General features: G+C 36.7%; 1 protein-coding gene and 1 pseudogene across 1 annotated transcript in view; both read left to right on the forward strand.

The window, feature by feature from the left end:
* Positions 1-1,537: 1,537 nt before the first annotated feature.
* Positions 1,538-2,680, forward strand: LOC141489755 (glycosyltransferase 8 domain-containing protein 1 pseudogene; annotated as a pseudogene).
* Positions 2,681-13,960: 11,280 nt separating this feature from the next.
* BCKDHB (branched chain keto acid dehydrogenase E1 subunit beta) overlaps positions 13,961-23,137 on the forward strand; it is a 275,861-nt gene continuing 266,684 nt past the window's right edge. Inside the window, 3 exon segments of the mRNA XM_074237385.1 lie at positions 13,961-14,168; positions 21,260-21,277; positions 21,280-21,336. Of these exon segments, the coding sequence (XP_074093486.1) occupies positions 13,976-14,168; positions 21,260-21,277; positions 21,280-21,336 (268 nt within the window). The 5' untranslated portion in view covers positions 13,961-13,975.

A 23,137-nucleotide genomic window follows, 5' to 3' on the forward strand; every position in this document is an offset into this window, starting at 1 on the left:
TGATATGGAAATGATTCTGGGTTCTTGAAGGCAATGTCAATATAACACAAAGCCCTTTATAATTATTATCTTATTTGATACTCATAATAACCCTAGGAGGTAGGTGCTATTATTATGCTCATTTTATAGATGAAGGAAATGAGACAAAACAAGTAACTTGCACACAGGCTCTCATAGCTAGTATCTATCTAAGGTCAAATTTGAACCTAGGCCTTCCTAACTTCAGGCCTGGTGATTTACCTACTATACTACCTAGCTACTACCATCTTGTAGATTGTAATGGAACAGGGAAAGACAACAAATAAAAGGAACTAGAAAGGGTTTGGTATAGGCACCCCCTTTGTAGTGAATTTTAGTGAATCAGGATGTAAAGTCTCAAGGGTTAGTTGAGAAGGGGAAGAGATAGCATTGCTAGGGACTCACTGAGGAGAGTGGGTCTCAAAGTGGAGGTTCTGCAGAGGGAGAATATATCTGATGAAAAGGTAGAGGTAAAGCTGAAAGAAACTTCCAACTGAAGATTAAGCAGAGGAAAATAACCATAAATCATCTCTGAAAGCCAATTGACAAAAATTTAATACTCAATCATTAAAAAAACCCAAACAAACAAGAATAGATTAGAGGGTGACTGAGACATCAAGTGGCTTTGACATCATACCAAATAAAGATCAATTGAAGGTTACCAGAGATGTTTAACTTGGAGAGAGAAGACTAATAGAATACATACAATTGGAGATTTACAAGTAGAAAGGTATTATTGACCAGTTAGGACCTCCAAACCTCTCATGGCAGGTGATTTCAAATATTTGAATGACTTTTCATACAGAGGTCTAGATTTGTTCTTTTTGACACTTGATGGCAGAGTTAACTACAATGGGTGGAAGCTGTGAATAGATAAAGTTAGGTTTGACATGAAGATCTGTACAAAGGTAGAATGGGTTACCTAAGGAGAAGTGGTATTCACCTTCATAGAGATCTTTGAGCAAAAGTTGAATAGCCATTGATGCTTGTTCAGGTATGAGTCAAACCTAGATGGCCACAGAGGTCTCTATCTAACTGAAATTCTGGTGAAAGTTCTTCAAATCTTGCTTTGGGGGTAAAATTTTGAAGTACAATTGTATTTCTATGCTTCTAATCCTCCCTTTGTCCTTCCCTTACCCTAATTTTCAGGAATCCCCCTTCCTTTCCTTCTTTTTTCTTCCATAGACTTTCAGGAACGGATATTATTCAGTCATTTAAAAGTTTTTGAGGTGAGGAAGCGGCCTGGCCTGGCCTGGCCGGGCCGCCTGGGGCTGGGGGTGAAGCTCGGCGCGGGCGCCCGCGGGGCGAGGGCTCGTGGCAGAGCCGCCACGCTGCGCCGCGGGGGCTCCCCGGGCTCCAGGGCGGGCTGGGGGGCGCTCCTGCCCCCCCGGATGCCCAGAGTGGGAGCAGGGACGCTCCGGGGCCGGGCCGGGGCCCGAGGGGGAGGGAAGTGCCCCGGACCGGACCAGCGGCCCTCCGGCCTGCTGCGGGGAGCGCCGGCGGCCTCACCCTACCTGCCCACAGATTTATCAAGTGATGTTCTTTTAAGGTTGAAAGGAAAAATGTCATTGCGTAAAGTGGACATCATCATTCTAGTCCTTGCTGTCACTCTAGTTTTACTAATTTTGCATCATAACTTCCTTGGTTTGAGTGATTTGTTGAAAAGAGAGGTCTCAGATGCAAATCTTGTGGGATTTCAGCCACTAGCCTTTGTGCCTAATGCTCCTGAAAGCTTTATCTATAGGAGTGAAGAGGAGATTCCTGTCGTGGTGGCAAGCCTCTGAAGACAGACTTGGGGGCACAATCGCAGTATTGAATAGTATTTACCATAATACCCACTCCAATGTGGTTTTTTACATTGTTACTTTGAATGATACTGCAGATCATCTCAGATCCTGGCTCAATAGTGGCTCTCTGAAAAAAACATCAAATACAAAATTGTGGATTTTGACCCTCAACTTTTGAAAGGGAAAGTAAACAGGTGGACTCTGTAAGCCATTAACCTTTGCCAGATTCTATCTGCCTAACTTGATTCCAAATGCAGAAAAGGCAATCTATATGGATGATGATGTAATTGTACAAGGTGATATTCTTGCTCTTTATAATACACCTTTGAAGCCTGGGCATGCAGCTGCTTTTTCAGAAGACTGATTCAACTTCTGCAAAAGTTATAGTCCATGGAGCAGGGAATCAGTATAATTATATTGGATTTCTGGACTATAAGAAAAAAAGGATTTGAAATCTTGCAATGAAAGCTAGCATCTGCTCTTTTAATCCTGGGGTTTTTGTTGCAAATTTAACAGAATGGAAACAACAAAACATTACTTATCAACTGGAAAAGTGGATGAAACTTAATGTAGAAGATTTATACAGTAGAACACTAGCAGGCAGCATTACCACACCCCCTCTACTTATAGTGTTTTATAAACAACACTCAAATATTGACCCCATGTGGAATGTCAGACACCTTGGCTCTAGTGCTGGAAAACGATATTCACCTCAATTTGTGAAGGCTGCTGAACTACTCCACTGGAATGGACACTTTAAGCCATGGGGAAGAACTGCTTCCTATGCTGACATTTGGGGAAAATGGTATATTCCAGATCCAACAGGAAAATTCAGCCTAATCCGAAGACATGGAGAAATTGCAAATGCTGAATAAAGTATAATATAGACTACCAATATTTTCTCAGGAAACACTGAAGGAACTAGTTAGGAAAATGTTTTCCATGTGATGAGAATTTCCGTGTGCAACAGGGAAAAAAAAATCAACATTTCAACATTATCAACTATACCATGAAAACCAATTTATACCTGCCTTACTTGAGAAAAAGTATTTTAATAAGTTAATTTTTATTGCTACCACAGGGAGATTTTGACCAGCAGAAGGAAATGGTATAACCTTTGCTTCACCCAGGACTGATGAGCCATCTTGCAGTTAAATATTTTTGTTTTACTCCTGTAACCTGTGACTTTGTATGACGCTTTGCATGAAATCACTTAAAACACGTTTACATTCTTTTATAATTTAGTTTTAAAAACATAAAAAAAAGTTTTCAATTGTATATACACTGAGATGCTATATAATAGTTATTTTTGTTCACATGTGCCTGCCACCTAGAGCTGTGACTGGGATACTACAATCTGCTATATTAAGCTAACTGAACATGTTATCAACATCAATCCTTTTCCTATTGTTTACAGTGTCCTCAGTAGATTCTGATCTACTCTTGTAGGCCTGGCTCTCCTGCTCTGATTTTTGTACATGTTCTTCCTTGTTTCCCCAGCCAATGTCCTTGGAAGAGTACAAGCATTTATCAAACTGTAAGTGAAAGATTAGTGTGTGTGTGTGTGTGTGTGTGTGTGTGTGTGTGTGTGTGTGTAAAGATGGAGGGTTGGCCTCATGAAAAAAATGTTGAAATAGATGAATGACAAATATGTCTTTGGTACCTTTCCTCTTGAATTGGGTAGATTTTTACTTCTGTGCCCCTCCAGTACCTTCTTTCTTTGTCCTTTTCCCATCTCCATTGATTTTTCTCTTTTTTCTACTCTCAGGCTTTCAGGAATGGCTATGATAATAATCATTTAAATAAAAATAATCATTACAATATGATAAAAAAATCATTGTAATACCTCTCTGGGGTATTTATAGTAGAGAATGAACGAATGAACGCTCTTTAAAGGAATAGGAGAAAAGTGTGTGTATTCTTTGGAATATTAACTCCTTGAGGGTAGGACTGTTTTTTGCATTCTTTTTATTTGTATCCTCACTCTCTAGTACCAAGTATATAATCGGAACTTGTTACTTATTTGTTGATTGACTTTTTGATTTGCGAAAGAGGTGAAAGTGGAAAGGAGGGTAGGTGTCTATTAAACAAGAGACCACTAGGTGGCATTCTATTCATCTAATCTGAGGTCAGTCCTTCCTTTCCTGCTCTTTTCCTTCTACCTTTCTTCCCTTGAGCTATTTACCTTTCTAACTCCACTTTAACTATAGCAACACTTCATGACTCGCCTTATTTTTTTTTTTTTTAGTTTTTTGCAAGGAAAATAGGGTTAAGTGGCTTGCCCAAGGCCACACAGCTAGGTCGTTATTAAGTGTCCGAGACCGGATTTGAACCCAGGTACTCCTGACTCCAGGGCCAGTGCTTTATCCACTGCGCCACCTAGCTGCCCCTCACCTTATTTTCAAAATGAAGATTTACTAAAGGGACTGGGAACTCCACTTCTTCCCACTCTTCTTTTCTGATTCATTCATTCAGTCACTTGCTCATCCACTTATTTATTTGTATATTCATTCATTCATTCATCCATCTATTTATTTATTTATTTATTGCCTTCCTATCTATTTATTTATTTATTTATTGCCTTCCTGACTTCCTTGCTTCCCTCGTGTACTGAAGAGGACAGGCCAATACTACCAGAAAATCATCAATTGATATTCAGGAATGTATTAAGCACTTACTACACAACAAACTGTGTAAAGTTCTTGGAAGACAAAGCAAAAGCTCTCAGTGATCTTATGTTCTACAGGGGAGATCACACACACACACACACACATATACACACACACGAACATGAGTATATAGAAAATGCACAGTGAGTCATGGAAAGTTACCTTAGATGGAAATACAAGAGAGGATCTAGGAAAACTTGCTGCAAAAGGTGATATTTGAGCTGAGATTTGAAAGGAGACAGGAGATTTGAAAGGAGATTGAAAATGAGGAAGGGGAGAATTCTAGTCTTGGAGGAGAGACAGTGAAAAATCTCTTTCAATTTGAGGAATCACAAATAGGTCAATATGAACGCATAATAAAATGAGCAGAGTAATGTGTAAGAAGACTGAAAAATAGGAATGAGTCATATTGGGAATGACTTTTAAATTTTGAACAGAGAAGTTTATATTTGATCATAGAGGCAACAGGAAGCCATTGGAGTATGCTGACTGAAAAGGAAAGAGGGTGGAATGTGCTATGGTCAGAGCTATTTTTAGAAAAACCAAGTTGATATTTCTGTAGTAGGTCAGGGGTGGGCAATCTTTTTTCTTCCAAGGGCCATTTGGATATTTATACATCATGCTATATTTGGTCCAACATTTAATTAATTCAGCCCTAAAAAGTTCCTAAATTTATTGAATTTTTGAGTCCCTGCCTATGGTTCATGGAAGTACCTGACCAAAAGATTTTGCCGGTGGGCCAGATGTTCCCTGTCCTGTAGTAGATGGATGATCTAAATGAGGAAGAGACAAAACAGAGAGACCAATTAAAAGGCGATTGCAAAAATCCTGAGGAGAAGTGATGAGGGTGTGAATTAGACTAGTAGTTATGTAAATGGAGAGAAGACTAATAATAGAAAAGTGGAAGAGATAAATAAAATTTGACAGTGGATTGGATATGTGTTGTGAATTCAAGTGAGCATCTACTGAGGGTATGAACCCAAATGACTGGAAAGAGAACAGTACATTTTATAGTTATAGGGAAGTTTGGGTGAGAATTATATTTGGGCAGAAAAATAATGAGTTCTGCTTTAGATTAACTCAACAAAGCTGCAAAGAGGTCAAGAATGATGAGCAAGAGAAGTCATTAGATCACTGCTAATTTTTGAAAAAGTGGTTTTAGGTGAATGATGAAGTTGGAAGTCAAATTGCAAAGTACTTGGAGATTAAGTGAGACAATGGAGGCACTCAGTGGGGATAACTTTTTAAATTTAACTGAGAAAGTGAGAAGAGATATAGAATGGTAGTTAGCAATGGTTATAGCATCTAACAAAACTTTTTTAAAGGATTGTTTTCCTTTTGTTTATTAAGGGTTTTTTTTTTTTGCTATTTTTAGTTTTATTTGTATTCCTTCCTCATAATTCTTTTTTGATGCTGGGATGCTCATCAGCCTGAAGGCAGGCATGAACCTAAGGCAATTTTGTAATTTTTTTTGAATTTGTACAATTGTATGTTTGGGGGAATATAAGCCCCCAGTCCACCTGTATATTAAAGGTGTGGATCATCACAAAATATTGTGAATATTGAATAAAATATATGAATACTGTACTTTGAGTTTTAGACATAAAACTGGCAGAAACAACTTAATTTGCCATCAGTTTAAGATCCAAGCAATTCTAGTTTTTTAGAAAGAAATGTCAAATTTGGAATAGACTCTTCATATCCTGGGACATATCCTAGAAGAGTCACTAATTATAACATTGCAATCTTTAACTAGATACTATCCAATTTAATCCTCTTCCACAGTTCTCTTAAAGATTAGCTGAGTCTTATCCTTGTGACCAATATATCTTAGATGCCAATGCAAGATCTTTATAGTTCTCATCTAGAGAGTGTACTTATTGGTATTGGTCATATATTTTTCATTTTTCATGTGTCTTAGATATCATTCTCATATATCTATAATTAATCGACATGGAACAGTGGATTGGGTGTTGGAACATATATTAGTTGTGTCACCCTGGGCAAGACACTTAACCCTGTTTATCTCAGTTCTTCATCTGTAAAATGAACTGGAAAAGGAAATGGCAAATTACTTTAATAGTTTTGCCAAGAAAACCTCAAATGGGGTCACAAGGATTCAGACAAGAGTGAAATGACTGAAAACCAGCTCATCTAGATAATATACTTGATATTATTAGTTCATGCTAACAAATCTCATTAAATCCTACAACTATCTTTCCATTTTAAAATTTTGTACACATAGCTAGATCATTCCAAAGATCAGATTACCCACTAATTCCATATTTCACACCAAATAGCTGGTAGAATCCTAAGAGCTCCGAATATAAATCCACTAGGATCCATAGGGGCTTTGTACTCTCACATATCATAGTGGACTAATCAGTCCCCCATGCAAACTTTCTTGGGTCCCTGATGAAGGGCCCAGTCTTCCCTAAGGGGACCGTGGGCATGAAAAGTACATTTTAAGGAGTTACATTCCAAACCTAAGAACCTTCAGACATAATTCATAGGTTAGAGGAGATTCTTGATTCTTTGAACTGTCTGACCAATGATGATGAAACATAGTTATCATGGCCAGTTCATTTCTTTTCTTTTTTTTTTTTGGCAAGGCAGTGGGGTTAAGTGGCTTGCCCAAGGCCACACGGCTAAATAATTATTAAGTGTCTGAGGCCGGATTTGAACTCAGGAACTCCTGACTCCAAGGCCAGTGCTCTATCCACTGCACCACCTAGCTGCCCCCGCCACCTAGCTGCCCAGCCAGTTCATTTCTGATCATTCAATTAATTCTGAAAATCAAAAGACTGCTATAGTCCTTAGGAGTATTTCAGTGTTCAATGAAATTCTCTTCATTAATGAGATGAGGAGAGTTTTCATGTGACTTCCAAGAGCAGATGTGTTATAGAGTTCTTCTAAACATCCTAGAGCTAATTAATTTAGATATCTGTAATAAGAACCATGGCCTATTCTAATTGTATCAAGTAGTGACTTCTTTCTAGGTCCTTATGTGCATTCAAACTGAACTTTTGCAGTGCTAGCTTTATCATGAGAGTACCCAATTCAGTTTTGCTTAATTTCTTAGGCAGTAATCACACACAGGTATTGGTGAGGTCCATAAGATATATTAATGAGGCATATGTAGTCTTAGAGCAATGAAAATATTGGAAAGTTATCCTTTGTTAAAGAAAGGATCATAATTTTACCTAAATTAATATATTAATCCTACCAATAAAATTATCAAAAATTATTTTATAGAGCTAGGAAAATAATAACAAAATATATCTGAAAGAATAAAAGATCAAGAATATCAAGGGATCAATGAAAAATAAAGGAAGATAAGCTAGCTATACATATCTCAAACTGTATTACAAATTAGTAATCATCAAAACAATCTGGTTCTAAGAAGAGTGGCAAATCTGGGGAATAGATTAGTTACACAGTCGGAAATAACCAGAGCAATCTTGAGTTTGATAAATGTGAAGATACAGACTTTTGGGACAAGAGCTCACTATTTGCTGGAAAACCTGGAAAGCAGTTTAGCAGTAACTACATATAAACCAGCACCTCATACCATATATCAATATAAGGTCAAAATGGGAACTTGGTTTAGGATGATACCATAAAGAAATTAGGGAAGTGTGGAATAGCTTATCTGTCAGATCTATGATAAGGGAAGAATTTATTACCAAAAAAATAAAAGAGCTAGAGAGTTAATAAGGTATAAAATGGTTAATTTTTATTACATTGAATTTTAAAGGTTTTGTATAAACAAGACTGATTCAGCCAAGATTAGAAGAAAAGCAGGAAATTGGGGGAAAAATTGCACTTGGTTTCTCTGATAAGGGTCTCATCTCTCAAATATATAGACCAAGGATTCAAATTTATAAGAGTGAATAATTCCTCAATTGATAAATGGTCAAAGGACCTGAACAGGGATTTCTTCAGAAGAAGAATTCAAAGATAGCTAGAGTCATATGAAAAAAAATTGCTCTAAATCACTATTGATTAAAGAAATGTTTATTAAAAAGTCTCAGATATTACTTCATTCTTATCAGATGTTGGAGGGGATGTGGTAAATGGAGTTATGAATTAATCCAACCATTTTGGAGAGCAATTTGAAACTATGCTCAAAGGTTATAAAACTCTGCATACTCTTTGACCTAGCAATACTATTACTACATATGTATCCCACAGAGAATTAAAAAAAAAAAAGTAAAAGTGTTTATATGATCACAATAATTATAGCGGCTCCTTTTGTGGTGGCAAAGAATTAAAATTTGAGGGGATGTTCATCAATTGAATTGACTGAATAAGTTGTGGTTTATGATTGTGATGGAATACTATTGTGCTATAAGAAATGATATTGGGGTAGCTAGGTAATGCAGTGGATAGAGTAAGCCTTGGAGTCAGGAGAACCTGACTTCAAATCTGGCCTCAGACATTTAATAATTACCTGTGTGATCTTGGGCAAATCACTTAACCCCATTGCCTTGCAAAAACAAAAACAAACAAAAAAGAAATGATAAGCAGGATGCTTTCAGAAAAATCTAGAAAGACATATGAACTGATGCAAAGTGATATGAACAGAATCATGACAATACTGAATAAAGTAATAGCAATAATGTGTGATGATCAACTCTGAATGACTTAGCTATTCTCAGCAATACAAAAATCCAAGATAATTCTGAAGAATTTATGATGAAAAATGCAACCCATTTCCAGAGAAAGAATGGATGGATAGAAACCAGGAGGGATGGGAATTCAAAGAAGCCTGGAAGGATTTGCATGAACTGATGCTGAGTGAGATGAGCAGAACCAGAAAAACATTGTACACCCTAACATCAACATGGGGGTGATGATCAACCTTAATGGACTTGTTCATTTCATCAGTTCGGTAATCAGGGACAATTTTAGGGTATCTGCGATGGAGAATACCATCTATATCCAAAGAAAGAATTATGGAGTTTAAACAAAGACCAAAGATTATTACCTTAGATTTAAATTAAAACAAAAGGTATCTTATTATGTAATTTTTCTATCTCATATATTTTTTTCCTTAAGGATATGATTTCTCTCTCAACACATTCAATTTTGATCAACGTATAGCATGGAAACAAAGTAAAGACTATTAGAGTTCCTTCTGTGGGGGGTGGGAGGGGAGGGAAGCAAGATTGGGGGAAAATTGTAAAATTCAAAAACAATAAAAAGGGTAAAAAAGAGCAAGGACTGATGGACTATGTATGCAGATCAAAGCATGCTACTTTTAAAACTTTACTTTTTTGTCTGTTTTCTTTTACATGAAATGTTTTTCATGAGTGTACATGTATAACCTTTATGAAATTGTGTGCCTTCTCAATGAGGAAGGATAAGAAGAAAAGTGCTAAAGAATTTAGATCTCAAAATTGTAAAAATAAAGGTTAAAAATGCTTTTACATGCAATTGGGGAAAATAGAATATTAATTATTTAAAAGGGTTATTTAAAAATCTGTAGCATAGCATTTCCAATTTAAAACTCTGTTATAAGATAGCAATGTGGTCTTACTCTCAGTTCACCAGTAGTAGAATCCCTGGTGTGGAAAGAGTAATGTCCTAATCCTGCTATTCAGACAGGTTAGGCTAGCCTTTCCTTAAAAGGAACTGAGATTTTCCTCGAGATTTGGTTGACTCAGGGGCACTAAGATTTCAGACTTTAGATGTCAGTTTTTCATCTTGAGTATATAGTAGCTACAAGGAGCTGGATCACAATGGGAGTTTTATTCAGCTGAAATCAACTCAAATGGTTATCAACGTTCTTCAGTTAACTGTTCAGTGACGTACAAGGACCTCACTTTATTCCAATGTAAAAACCTAAACTAACTACCAAGAAGACTGATCTGAGTCAGGCCTAGCCTAGTTTACATGCATAGATATTATTATTATTATTATTATTATTATTATTATTTTAGTTTTTGCTAGGCAATGGGGTTAAGTGGCTTGCCCAAGGCCACACAGCTAGGTAATTATTAAGTGTCTGAGGCTGGATTTAAACTCAGGTACTCTTAACTCCAGGGTCAGTGCTCTATCCACTGTGCCACCTAGCTGCCCCATACATAGATATTATTACAAAATATAGTAATGTTATTTTAAAGAACAGCAAGGTCATCAATGGGGACAATTTGTACATAAATCATGAGAGGCATTTTACAAACCAGTGTGTTCATTTAACAAATATTTCTTAAATAACAAATTTGTGGCCACTGAGTTAGGGCATGGTAAGTCAAGATACATAACAGTAAATGCAGCAGGCCATTCCATTATTGATGTACCATTGCATCTCCTATTCTTGGTTAAAGTTTACACAGTTTCTTCCAGAAAGGAACTAGTCAGGAATTCATGTGTAGAGTCTCTTTGCTGGGAAGGGCACTTCCTCTTTTTTGGATAGGAGAGAGGTTACTGGTAGAGTCAGTCGATTCTTTTTGCATCAGATTCCATAAGAGCAAAAGTTCATTTGCAGTGGTTTACATAAAGTCAGTAATGCATCTCTGAATTTTAATAGCCATTTGGTGGTTAGTAGTAATCTGTTCACAAAAATCTTTCATTAGGTTCCTTTGTGACTGCTTTAGAGACTAACAGTAGGCTAAACTTTATTCATATATGTATAACTATCTATCTGAATATATATATATATAAACATTATATATATATGTATATGTTATACACACATATGTATCAGCATATATATGTATATAGATGAATATATTTGTTATTATAGTATTTATTTATTTGAATAAGATCAACTTTTTTGATAACAAAAGAATGAAACCCATCATATACACACTAGCCCTCTGGTGCCCCTGCCCTCCATTCATTTTCAGCTTCCTTTTGTGTATTATCTCCCCCCTTTAGAGTGTAAACTCCTGGAGGGCAGGGGCTGTCTATCTTTTTCTTATTTGTGCACTGGAACTTACCATAGTGTGTGATACATTTAGCCTTTTCATTCTCCAAAATAGGTTGCTTGATCATTTGGGTACATAGTCACTCTGGGAAGGGCTTTCTCAGAATTTCACTTTCTGGAATGTCTTAGATCAATGATTTGGGTTTTCTAGGTAATTGCTTGGGACCTGTTACAAGTAAGAAATCACATTCATATTATATTTGATAAATTAATAAGGGGAAATAATTATTGTAATTAATCTGCTCTGGAAGGTAATTAGACTGGTCCACTTTAAAGTCAAGATGGGAGCCTTTTTTCATTGTCCTATTAAGTTAAAGTTCAGGTGCATGACTAGCTGATGAGTTCTTGCCTCAGTTACAATTATTCTTTACCCTCTGGGTATTGATGCTGAGCTGGTATAGAAATTCTAAAAGTGGTTCTAATACACTAATTACTTGATTAGGAAATCTGTTTAACCATGTCGCCAGAACTATAGAAGTCTTCCAAAAGACCTTAGTTGATAATTGATGGCCATGCTCTTGGTTACTCTGCTGGAGGTTGAACTCCATTGACAATAACTGATAAGAGACAATATTAAAAGTGGAGAGGGCTTGGGTCTTTCTCACTAAGGCCAAGAGACTCACAAAAAAGAAAAAAAACCCAAATACTTGTATTGGTATCAACCAATTATTTACACAATAAAAAAATCCATTTAAATATGTACCTTTAATTTAGATGAAAGGATTCTTTCAAAAAACAAAACAAAACTCCAAACCAATCAATTATGTTTCATTTTACTAGTGGGTAAGATACAAATGGGACAAGAGACATTTTTATGAGCTCTGTTCTACATGCTAAAGTTCCCACAACTTTTCACAAGTTAGATATTTAGGAATGCCCTCACCTGCTTAGCAGAGGATCTGTTCTCATGGCTCAATGACCAATAGAAGTCTGATTTCAGTTCCATTCCATAGAGGAATGCCCCCTTATTCCCAGGTTCTGATTTTAACTCTTGTTGATTTCTGAGGATCCACAATGATCTTGAGGTCAGTCACTCTCAAACAGAAGGGTTCTTTGATCAATTTTGGTCAAATAGTCAAATGATCAGAAAGCTATTAAGCATTGGGGTAGGTTTATAGGTAAGTAGGTAAGTAGATACATGTTCAGTTGTTCAGTCATGTCCAACTCTTCATAACTATGAACCAACTGTCCTTTGGATTTTCTTGGCAAAGACACTTGGAGTTGTGTGCCATTTAATTCACCCTAAGGCTTCTGTGACTAATTTTATATGTGTCCTTGCCTAACTTCTTTCTCCTAGAATCATAGAACTTTAAAGGGAGAGCTTTCAGAAAATCTCGTCTAATCTAATCATACAAAGAGAACTCATATCTTAGTTCTGCCACCTATGGTCATTCAGTTTGAGATACTTGTTTGGAGTTATCCTCAACTTTTGGAAAGTGCTACACAGTCTCTTAATAAACACCACAAAATTTTAATAACTCTTCTCTAAATTTTATCCCAGTTGCTTACTTTTTCCCATTGTTTAAAACATCTTCAGTCTACTCACTAAAAAAAAGGCAAACAAACTAAACTAAGCAGAATTATAAAATACAAATGTAAGTTTTTACAAAGCAAGTTTTAAGATTCTAATACTAGCAATTAAGGTAGGAGCTAAAAGAATCTATAATCTGATTTTTCTTTTGCCAGCTTTAAATTCTTAGGACAGACAAAAATGTCTTTTTCTTTTCTCTTCCCCTCTTGTTATTCTTTTAGATGGGGGTGGGGGAAGGTCTAGGGATGATTTCAGTTCCTTTCTTTTAATAAAAGAAAGTCTTCCTTTATATATTAGTCTGTTACAGGAGATTTGCAATGCCCAGAGACAGAATCATTTCGGCTTAATTTTCTCGAAGGGAAGCTACTGAGATGAGATTTGCTAGATCCTTGAAAACATGAACTCCTTCGGGTTCCTAGAGTGCTAACATTTAGGTAAGATTTGAGGAGAAAGAATGTTATTGGGCTAAACTAGATGCAGAAAAGAGAGGAGGGAAGAAAACTTCACAGCATTTATAACATAACCTAAGGCAGGCAACAAGGGGCGTCTAGTACTCCGCAGGGACTTTACAAAGTTCATATCGGAACTGAATGACAACAGGTGGTAGGAACTAGCAGACAAGAGTAAAAAGTGAAGGAAAAGCAATAGATTAAAAAGTCGACTCCTTCCCTTCGAAAAAAATAGGCACGCTAGTTGGGAAAAAAAAATCTTGTTACGCCGGGCCAGGTCCGCACAGGGGTCAAGTCCACGGCTTTCCAGAGCCCGGTTCAGAGCAGTGACCTTACAGGTCCCGCCTCCAACCTCGTCCTTCCTCTTTTTTCCAGTGCGCATGCTCACTCTTAGAAAAGCCGAGGCCCATTCCTTCCGTGCCCCGTCCCCGCCCCCGAATCCCGAGCTGCGATTGGCTCGCCTCATGCGACCGCCCTGTCGGCCTCGCCAATCGGGATGTCGCCTCGGCACTTACTCCCTGCCCCCCACCCGGGCAGCGTGTGTTCGGTGGGACCGCCTGACAGCCTGCGGCGGGTGGCACGGGAGGATGGCGGCGGCATCCGCGGCGCGGTGGGTGCGGGCTCGGGCCGGGGTCGTCCCGGCGGCTCGGCTGGGCTGCCGGCCGGGGGGCGCTCGAGTCGGGAGGACCCTCCTTCAGCCGGCGGCGGCGGGGGGCACGGCCCCGAGGCGGCACGCGGCGCACTTCACCTTTCATCCGGACCCGGAGAACCGGCAGTATGGTGAGCGGGCCGGCGCGGGGCCCTGAGGCGGACGCTGCGCCGCCGGGGCGGGTGCTGCCCCCGGGGCGGGTGCTGCCCCCGGGGCGGGTGCTGCCCCCGGGGCGGGTGCTGCCCCCGGGGCGGGTGCTGCCCCCTGCTCGCCCTCGGCCTCCCTGTCTTGTCCCTGCCGCCCTCTGTCTCCTGGTTCCGATTCTCTCCCTCCTGCTCCCCGTCTCCCCCTTCCGTCCCTCTTTGACCTTTCCCTCTCCCCATCTCTCTTTCCCCCCTTTTCCTCTCCTCTTCCCTCCCCTATTTCATAGGCTCTTAGATATACAATCCAACGCCCCCCCCCATTTTACAGATGAGAAAACTAATCATCATAACATACAAAGACTTTGCCCAAGATTGCCCAGATAATAAGGGACATAAAGCATGATCCAGAAATCAGAAAGACCAAGACTTTTCCAAGTTAGAGTTTACTGAGATAATCTAATAGTAACTTTATAGTCAAAGAAGAAAACCGGGATTCTAAAGAAGTTGCTGATAACACTGATTGCATTTCTTAAAGGACAGAGTCAGGATTCAACCACAACTCCATTGATTGCAGATTCTCTGCACTTGGTAATAATAACTCAAAGCTGTTTCTCACCAGCCTGTTCTCAGATCCCTAGAAAGAGGCAGTAACACCACCTAGACCTATTAAGGTGGGAACCAAGGGTGCCTTGGCGGTTGAAAAGCTAGGCGTTTACCCCTCTTTCTTATGCTGCCCTTTGCTTTTGGAAAAATAGTCTTCTTGAGGTGGCTAGGTGCACCTGCCCTGGAGTCAGGAGGACCTGAGTTCAAATGCGACCTCAGACACTTAATAATTACCTAGCTGTGTGGTCTTGCGCAAGTCACTTAACCCCATTGCCTTGCAAAAATCTTTTAAAAAAAATAGGCTTCTTGTTATTGCTATAACTTTCTGTAGGACTCTAGCAAAGGAGGTGTGGAATTAAAAAATTGAAAGCAAGGAAAACCTTTGTTTGTAGGGGAAAATGGAATCATAATATATAATGATTTTCCCAGGGTTATGGAATAAGCTTTTGTTGGAATTGATAAATTTGACCAATACTTTAAATTCAACGGAAAAGCAAAAATCTAAAACTGCTCAGTGATCTGAATAACATATAGGGATTGTGATTTGATAATTTGACAATAATAATGACTCATTTATAGAAATATGCTTTAGAAAGCAATTTTCACATATTCTTATTTTATTCTTTTTTTTTAGGTTTTTTATTTTTTATTTTTTTTCTAATTTTATTCTTATAGCAAATAGGCAATACAAGCATTTATCATTACTTTAGAAGATAGAGTTGGGACATAAACACCAGTTTTCTGATTCCAAATTAACTGTTCTTTTCTCCATAGGACACTTCCATTGCAGTGACTGAAGGGCTGTTTTACCTAACTTCTTTTAAACATCTAACTATATAGATATTCAGTTTATAAAAAAAATCTGTTATCTACCTAATGTGCTTAGGGACAGAATTTATATTTTCATCATGTGACATTTTCTTGCCCAAGAGGGCAAACTCTCCCTCTCTTTTTTTTTTTTTGGCAAGGTAATGTGGTTAAGTGACTTGCCTAAGGTCACACAGCTAGGTAATTATTGAATATCTGAGGTCAAATTTGAATTCAGATCCTCCTGACTCCAGGACCTGTGCTCTATCCACTGCAGCTTCCCTGAGGGCAAAATCTTTTGATGTTCCTCCTAGAGCAAGGATTATTAACTTGACATTTCAGGTTTTGTTTTTAAAAAATATTTTGATAGCTGCATTTCAGTATCATATCTTTCTTTTGTGACTCTATTAATTTTATTTTTTAGATTTAAAAATAAAATTCTGATATGTTTCACTAGGTTGCCAAAGGGGTTCATGACACACACACACAAAATGGTTAAGATCCCCCTTTTTAGAGGAATATCAACATTAAATCATTTAATATTATTTGAAAAAATAATTAACCAAATTTATTTGTTTTCTGAGTTATACTTCTTAACATCCTTATTACAAGTAGGAAAAGCCCCAAATCATTCAATAACCAATGACTAAGAATAATTATGAAAAAATTGCATTGGCCCATCTCTTTTTTATCTTTGTAGTTATAGCACTGTAAACATGAAGAAATTATCTTAAATTGAGGGCAAATTCCTTATTATAATTATGGTTTGTTTTAGATAGATTTGCAAGGTCAATATGCAAAAAACTGCAAAGGAAGAAATAGAGGACTAAATCAGCAAGTGAAAGCTAAAACAGGTACTTGTTACCATTTTCAGTTTTCTGTAATCTGAAAAATCCAAGCAAAACTTTTTGACCCTCCCTTTGTACCAAAGAAGTGTGAATTTTTCCTTTTTCTTTTATAGGGTGATTACAGTGCTTTATTGTACAATTTGAGTTAAGCATTTCTGAGTTTCTAAACTTTTTCTGTGTTGTCTGCTTTGCATGTTTTAATTGATATTTTAAAATAAATTTTACTTCACAAAGACCTTACTAAACAAATCCATTTAAAAATTTACTTTTGTCATAGGATGGTGTTCACCTCCTGATGTTGGGTGCAATATGCACATCAGTCCCGTGAAGATCTTTACTATGGTCTGCAAGACCTCATATTACTACAAGTCTTTGTAGTAAGAGCAGGATAGTTCCTTTTTGATTTATAAAGTTGAACTTAGAAGTTCTGAGTAGGTTTTTAGCATGAGGGCATAAACTGTAAAATTTGATTCCCTATACTCCTGTCTAGGACTAAAGAGTAGTGTTAATTACAGTCAAGTTAGAGAAGATTGAGAACTTTTTTTTCCTTTCACTGGGATTTTGCAGTCAGTGCATACTCTTGTTTCAACAAAGCTATATTGCTTTGGAGAGTGAGGGTACTGTTTTCCTTACTGGTGTGACTCTAGTTTCTTTTACCTAGAAGTCTCATGACTTGCCTTGCCCTTGCAGTCTTAGGACTTGTACAGCTGAACTCTTTCTATGGGTTGTTTTCTTCCCAAGTTAGACTGGGGATTACTTGAGAGCGAGGATCATCTCACTTTTTAATATTTGTATCCTTAGTACTTAGCACAGTGCTTGATACATAGATGTCAAAGAAACAATTTTTCATTTTTTTCAAGTTTTTCATAGAATTATTTCTTTTCTTCTATAGTAGATGTTAATGCCATTGGTCTTCATAGTAGTCTTTTTTCAAATGCTCATCAACTTTGCTAAACTTCTGCATTTTCTTTTTCAATGAAAACCTGTGAGTCATACTTCCATTTAGCTCCCAAGTTGTGGTATCTTTAATAAGGAGAGACAATTTTTGGATCCATACAAGAAGACTATCCACATTTCAGTTTCCCCCCACCATGATTTCAATATGTTACAGATTGGCAAAAGAAATTTATATAAATGGGAATTTTTGGGGAGTCTTGCAGAAGTTGTAGTCAACATGTGAAGACTGGCAGACAACACAGAAAAAGTGTTTAGAAATGCTTAACCCACATTTAACATGGCACTGTAAATACCATAAAAAAGAAAAAAAAATAGACTTCTTTAGTATGAAGAGGGTCAAAAATTTTTATTCAGATTTTCCAGATTGTGAGGTTGCTGTACCTCTAATCCCCAGTGAAGTGGAACCAGGTCTCTTAAGTACCAGTTTTGACTTTCACTTGCTGATTCTGCCCTCTGTTTCTTCCTGTGAAATTTTTTTTGCATACTGACCTTGCAAATCTATCCAAAGTGTTGGAAGCCTTATTGTTTTTTTTTTTAAGTTCTGGATAAGAACAAATTTTTTCATACTGAAGAGTTGTACTCTCTGATGTCCCTTCCAGATCTCTGGCATGTGAATAAATGAATGAAGTAGTATTAATAAGTCCATACTCTGCCTCAAGCCTGGGGGTACAAATTCAAATACGAAGGAGAGATATTATTTGCTATCAAGGAGTTTATATCTTAATAGGGACAGATTTTCTGCTTAAGGGAGTGTTGGCCAGGGAAGAATAAAGTTACAGGAATAGTGAGTGGAACCATGGGCTATCAATATATCTAACCCTTCAAGAAATAATACTTATCTCGATTTGATTATAATTCCCAGAGTTAGAGATGGAAAGCCTGGAAGGATTGATATGCCTGAAAGTGGCATGGCAGAAGAGTTGGTACTGACTAGATGTAGAGAGCTATTATGTCTCAGCATGACCTTGGGATGGATATTCTACGTCTATATGGGAAGCTGCAGGAGATGAAACACGGCAGGAAAATCTGTGATGCTAGATGATCAGTCTATCAAAGCCCTCTATTTTTTCCAAATTGATGAGCCCTGTTGTATTGAATTTGCCTTCTCTTTGAAATTTCCTCCAATTTCTTTGTATATATTCTGCACATATATAGTTTTATGCATTCCATTAGAATGGGAACTTCTTAAGGGCAGGGAACATTTAACACAGTGCTTGGAACATAGTAAGTATTTAATTAATGCCTCCATATCAAGTCAATGACCTGACTTTTTATTTGTCTGCTAGGTGTTATAATCTATCTGAGGACAAGAACTATATCTTATTTAAACCTATTTCTTCACTCCAGGACTTTGCATGGGACATTGCTTAGAAGGTACTTGATGGATATTTATTCATTGGATCATAGAATTAAGGTTGGGTGAGACTTTAGATGTCATCAAATCCAATTCTCACCATTTTGCAGATAAGAAACTGAGTCCCAGAGTAATTTACCTGACTTGCCATGTGTTCAGAGTTGGATTTGGACCTGTGTCTTCCTGATTCTTAAGTTCAGTGCTCTGTTGAAAGGATGGAAACTGGGGAATTAATGCATTGTTGGTGGAGATGGGAACTGATCCAATCATCCTGGAGAGTTATTTGGAACTCTGCCAAAGGGCAATAAAATGGGCATACCCTTTGATCCAGCAATACCACCACTATATCTGTATCATAAAAAGGGGAAAAGACCCATATGTATAAAAATTTTATGACAGCTCTTTTTATAGTGTCAAAGAATTGAAAACTGAGGGAATGACTGAATGAATTGGAGTATATGAATGTGATAGAATAATATTGTTCTGTAAAAAATCATGGGTGGCCAGATTTCAGAAAAGCCTGGATAAACTGATGCTGAGTGAATGTGTGATGATCATCCATGATAGATTTAACTCTTCAGCAGTACAATAATCCAAGAAAATTCTAAAAGACTTGTGATAGAAAATAACATCCATATCCAGAGAAAGAACTATGCAGTTTGAATGCAGACCAAAGCATACTCTTTTCAATTTTTAAAATTTGTTTTATACTTTATACTTTTTTCCTCTCATGGTTTTTTCCTCTTTTATTTTGATTTTTCTTTCATAATATGACTAATATGGAAATATGTTTTACATAATTATACATGTATAACCTATATCAGATTATTCCCTGTCAGGGGAAGGGGTGAGGAAAGGAGGAAGGAAGAAAAATGTGGAACTTAAAATCTTGTTAAAAATGAATGTTGAAAGATATCTTTGCATGTGGTTGGAAAAGTAAATAAAAAGATTTATTAAAAAAAAGGACTGATACATGTAAAAACTTGCCCTCTTTCTTGTCTGTGATATGCTGTTTAGTTTATCTATAGTATACATTGTAGAGCATTTTTACAAAACTTCTTCCTAGACTAGAATAAATAAAATTTGACATTTCAAAATGAACTTGGGACAAATTTCTGCTTCTAAATGTGAAGGACTATAAAAATGTTCATTGTTCTGCCTTCTTTCCCAAACAGTCTCCAGAACTTTTGGCCCTACTTTTTATAAAGTCTTGGGTTATTAGAAATTACTGAATATGAAGCCATTTTTGTGTTCTCTTGGTTTGTATGTATCTACATGCGTTTGTAGATAAACAAATCACTTCTATTCAAAAACATTAATTCAGTTTTGGTTTTGTTGACCGATCAACCACACGTAGAGGAAATACAAATCCAGTTAAATTTATCATTTGGAAAAAAATTGTGAAGATGAAGTTTAGGAGGGTCTGAGAAAAGGGGAAACAAAGTTTGGAAGGAGTAGTTCAGTTCCTTTAGAAAGGGAACTTGCCATTACCTTGAGATCTGGTTACAAAACCAGGATTGCAATGTTATGTCAAACTTGGGGAGTAGGTCAGTCAGAATCAATACTCAGAGATCTTAACTGGGCAGGAAGCCAAAGTCAAGGATATAGTGTCCAGTTAAGGAGCAAGCAACGTGAGAGAGCCCAGACAGAAGTAGAGTCCAGATGTAGATGCTAGAGATTTTTTGAGCTGAAGGTCATCTTGGAGATCATCTGCTCCTGAATCCCTTATTTGTTTTGTCTCCACAATTCTCAATTTCATTTTAATGTATTGTAGTTTGCATGATATATAGCATGCTAACAATTCCCAGGGCTAGCATCCATATTTATATTACTCTACTCTTATTTTTCCTTTTTTCTGTAAAAATCTAGTGATTTAAAAAAATGATTTGTCATTGATTTTATTTCATATATCTTTCTATTTATTTTTCATATTCCTTCCTTCCAGGAAGAATTTCTACATATCTGACCTTTTCTTCTTTACTTCTCACATTGTCTAAGCCACTAATAAATCAGTTCAAATTATTTGTTCTGATTTTTGTTGTTCAGTCATGTCTGACTCTTCGTGATTCCATATGGATGTATTTTTTTTTTGGGCAAAAATACTGAAGTGGTTTGCTATTTGCATTTCCAGTAAAGGCAAGAGAGGTTAAGTGACTTGTCCAAGGTCACATAGCTAATGAATGTCTGAGGTCAAATTTGAATTCAGGTCTTCCTAACTCTAGACCCGACTGTCTACTCACTGAGTCATCAAGGTGCTTCTAAATTGACTTGTAGTGTTATCTAATTGTTTCATGTATGTCTCTTTCTTCCAACAAGACTATAAATGCCTAGTATGCCAATTAATTCTTGTTGAACTGAATTGAAGATTTGAATATTCTCTATTTTAAGATTTTCCCTAGAACTTTCAAAGCTTATTCTTTACAATGAAGATAATTTTGTACTTAGCTAATAAACATTTTATTTTTAATGTGTTTTAAAGTGTCTAAAAAAGGATATTTTTAAATTCACAGGTCAAACTCAGAAAATGAATCTTTCCAGTCAATAACAAGTGCCTTGGATAATTCTTTGGCTAAAGATCCTACTGCAGGTAAAGTTGGTTGTATGTGTGAAAATTATCTTAAAGGCTGCAGAATAATTAAGAATTTGGATTTTTTAATCAGAATAGTGATTAATATTGTTAATAGTTTGATATTTGGTCTTAATTATGAACAAATGCTACAAAACAAAAAAGACATAGTGATATTAATATTTTTGTTAAACTTATTCCTAATTGCATCTTGTTCTTAATGAACAATATCAAGTTAATTTTGCTTTCATGATATCTTTAACATTAAAATTTTGTTTTATCTTTCTGATTTAATAATGCCCTGCCATAATATAATCCTAAAATTATAGAATTTAGAACTGAAAGTAAACTTTAAGTATCATCTTATCCAATTTCCTCATATTACAGAAGAAAAAACTGAAGCCTCGAGCGAAGTCCTAAGGTAAAAAAACTGCAGGACTCCTTCAGGAGAAGGACTGTATTCCAATCTAGTTTTGGGTGTTTAAGGAAGGAGGAAAATTGCTGTACTTTGTTGTGAGAACTACATTTTTTTAAGAAGCTGGGGTCAGGGGGTGCAGGCATTTACCGTGCAAGTAAAGAGGAACCCACTTTCTCTAGTTGGCAGTATCAGCTACAGATTTTTCTAATGTAGGAATTTTCAACTATTTTTGTGTTATGGACCCCTTTTACAGTCTGATAAAGCAAGAATAATTTGTTTAAATGCATGCAGTAAAATATGTAAGATTACACAGGAAACAAAAAATATTGAATTATATTTTCCCCATTCAAGTTTATAGACTCCCTGGTATGCAAATGGTTAGGAAATTGTTGCTCCAGGGCATGGTGACACATGTAATCTCTTCTATTGAACTGGGCAGGCTGGGGCCAGTGAATTGTTTGAACTTGGGAGTTCTGAGCAGCTGTTAGGCTAAAACCAATTGGGTAGCTACACAATTTTTCATTAATTTGGTGAACTTCAAAGAATGTGGGACCAGCTTTCTACCTAAGTAGGGACTAATCAACCCCAGTTGGAAATGGAGATCAAAATTTCTATGCAGATGAGCAATGAGGATGGACCTTTGAAAGGCTACTGTACTTCACGTTTGAGCAAAATAGGAAGACCCATTCATGAAACTTTTTTAAAAAGAAAAAAAGATTTTACTGCTTCTGTTTCTTCCAAGAAGACCAGAAAGACTTGAAGTATGTCTCTATTACTAAGAATGATTTGAAGTTATGATTAAGGGCTTATATTTGTCAGATATAAAAGTACAGCTTATCCAACTAGTATAACATTTTGCTTATATATTTTTTGGTTCTCAAAAATAATTTTAACAATAACAGAATAGTCTGAAAAATCCAGTGTTCTCCTTCAACACAACATTGATCTTTATCCTCCTGTTCTTTTATAAAATAAATAAATGTTTTGATTCACTTCAAGCAGAATACTAAGATAAAGAGTTTCAAAATTAGGTGTTTTTTCAAAGAATTTGGCACTGTGTAGAACAAAGTTATTCCAATTTTGTCCTGGAACTTAATAGTTTAATCTTTATATAGCCCTTAAAAGTTACAATATGCTTTCTTGTTGGGAAGAGAGAGACATATCTACTACTGATATGTTTAGTGTTGCTTTTGGGGAGTAAGTCTGAAACAATTGTATAGTAGACTTGACATTCTGAAAAATAAAAATTGATTTCAGTTTGAATCTTAGTTAAGGGTATGGTATTTTAAAATAATTTTCAGTAATGCATTGGTTAGTGCTGATGAAAGAAAATATCATGGAACCAGGTTTAAAAATCTGAAAATTTTCTTGCCTGAACATTTAGAGAGTAAGTTACCATTTACT

The sequence above is a fragment of the Macrotis lagotis genome, chromosome 5 (genome assembly GCF_037893015.1).
Source record: "Macrotis lagotis isolate mMagLag1 chromosome 5, bilby.v1.9.chrom.fasta, whole genome shotgun sequence".
Taxonomy (NCBI): Eukaryota; Metazoa; Chordata; class Mammalia; order Peramelemorphia; family Peramelidae; genus Macrotis; species Macrotis lagotis.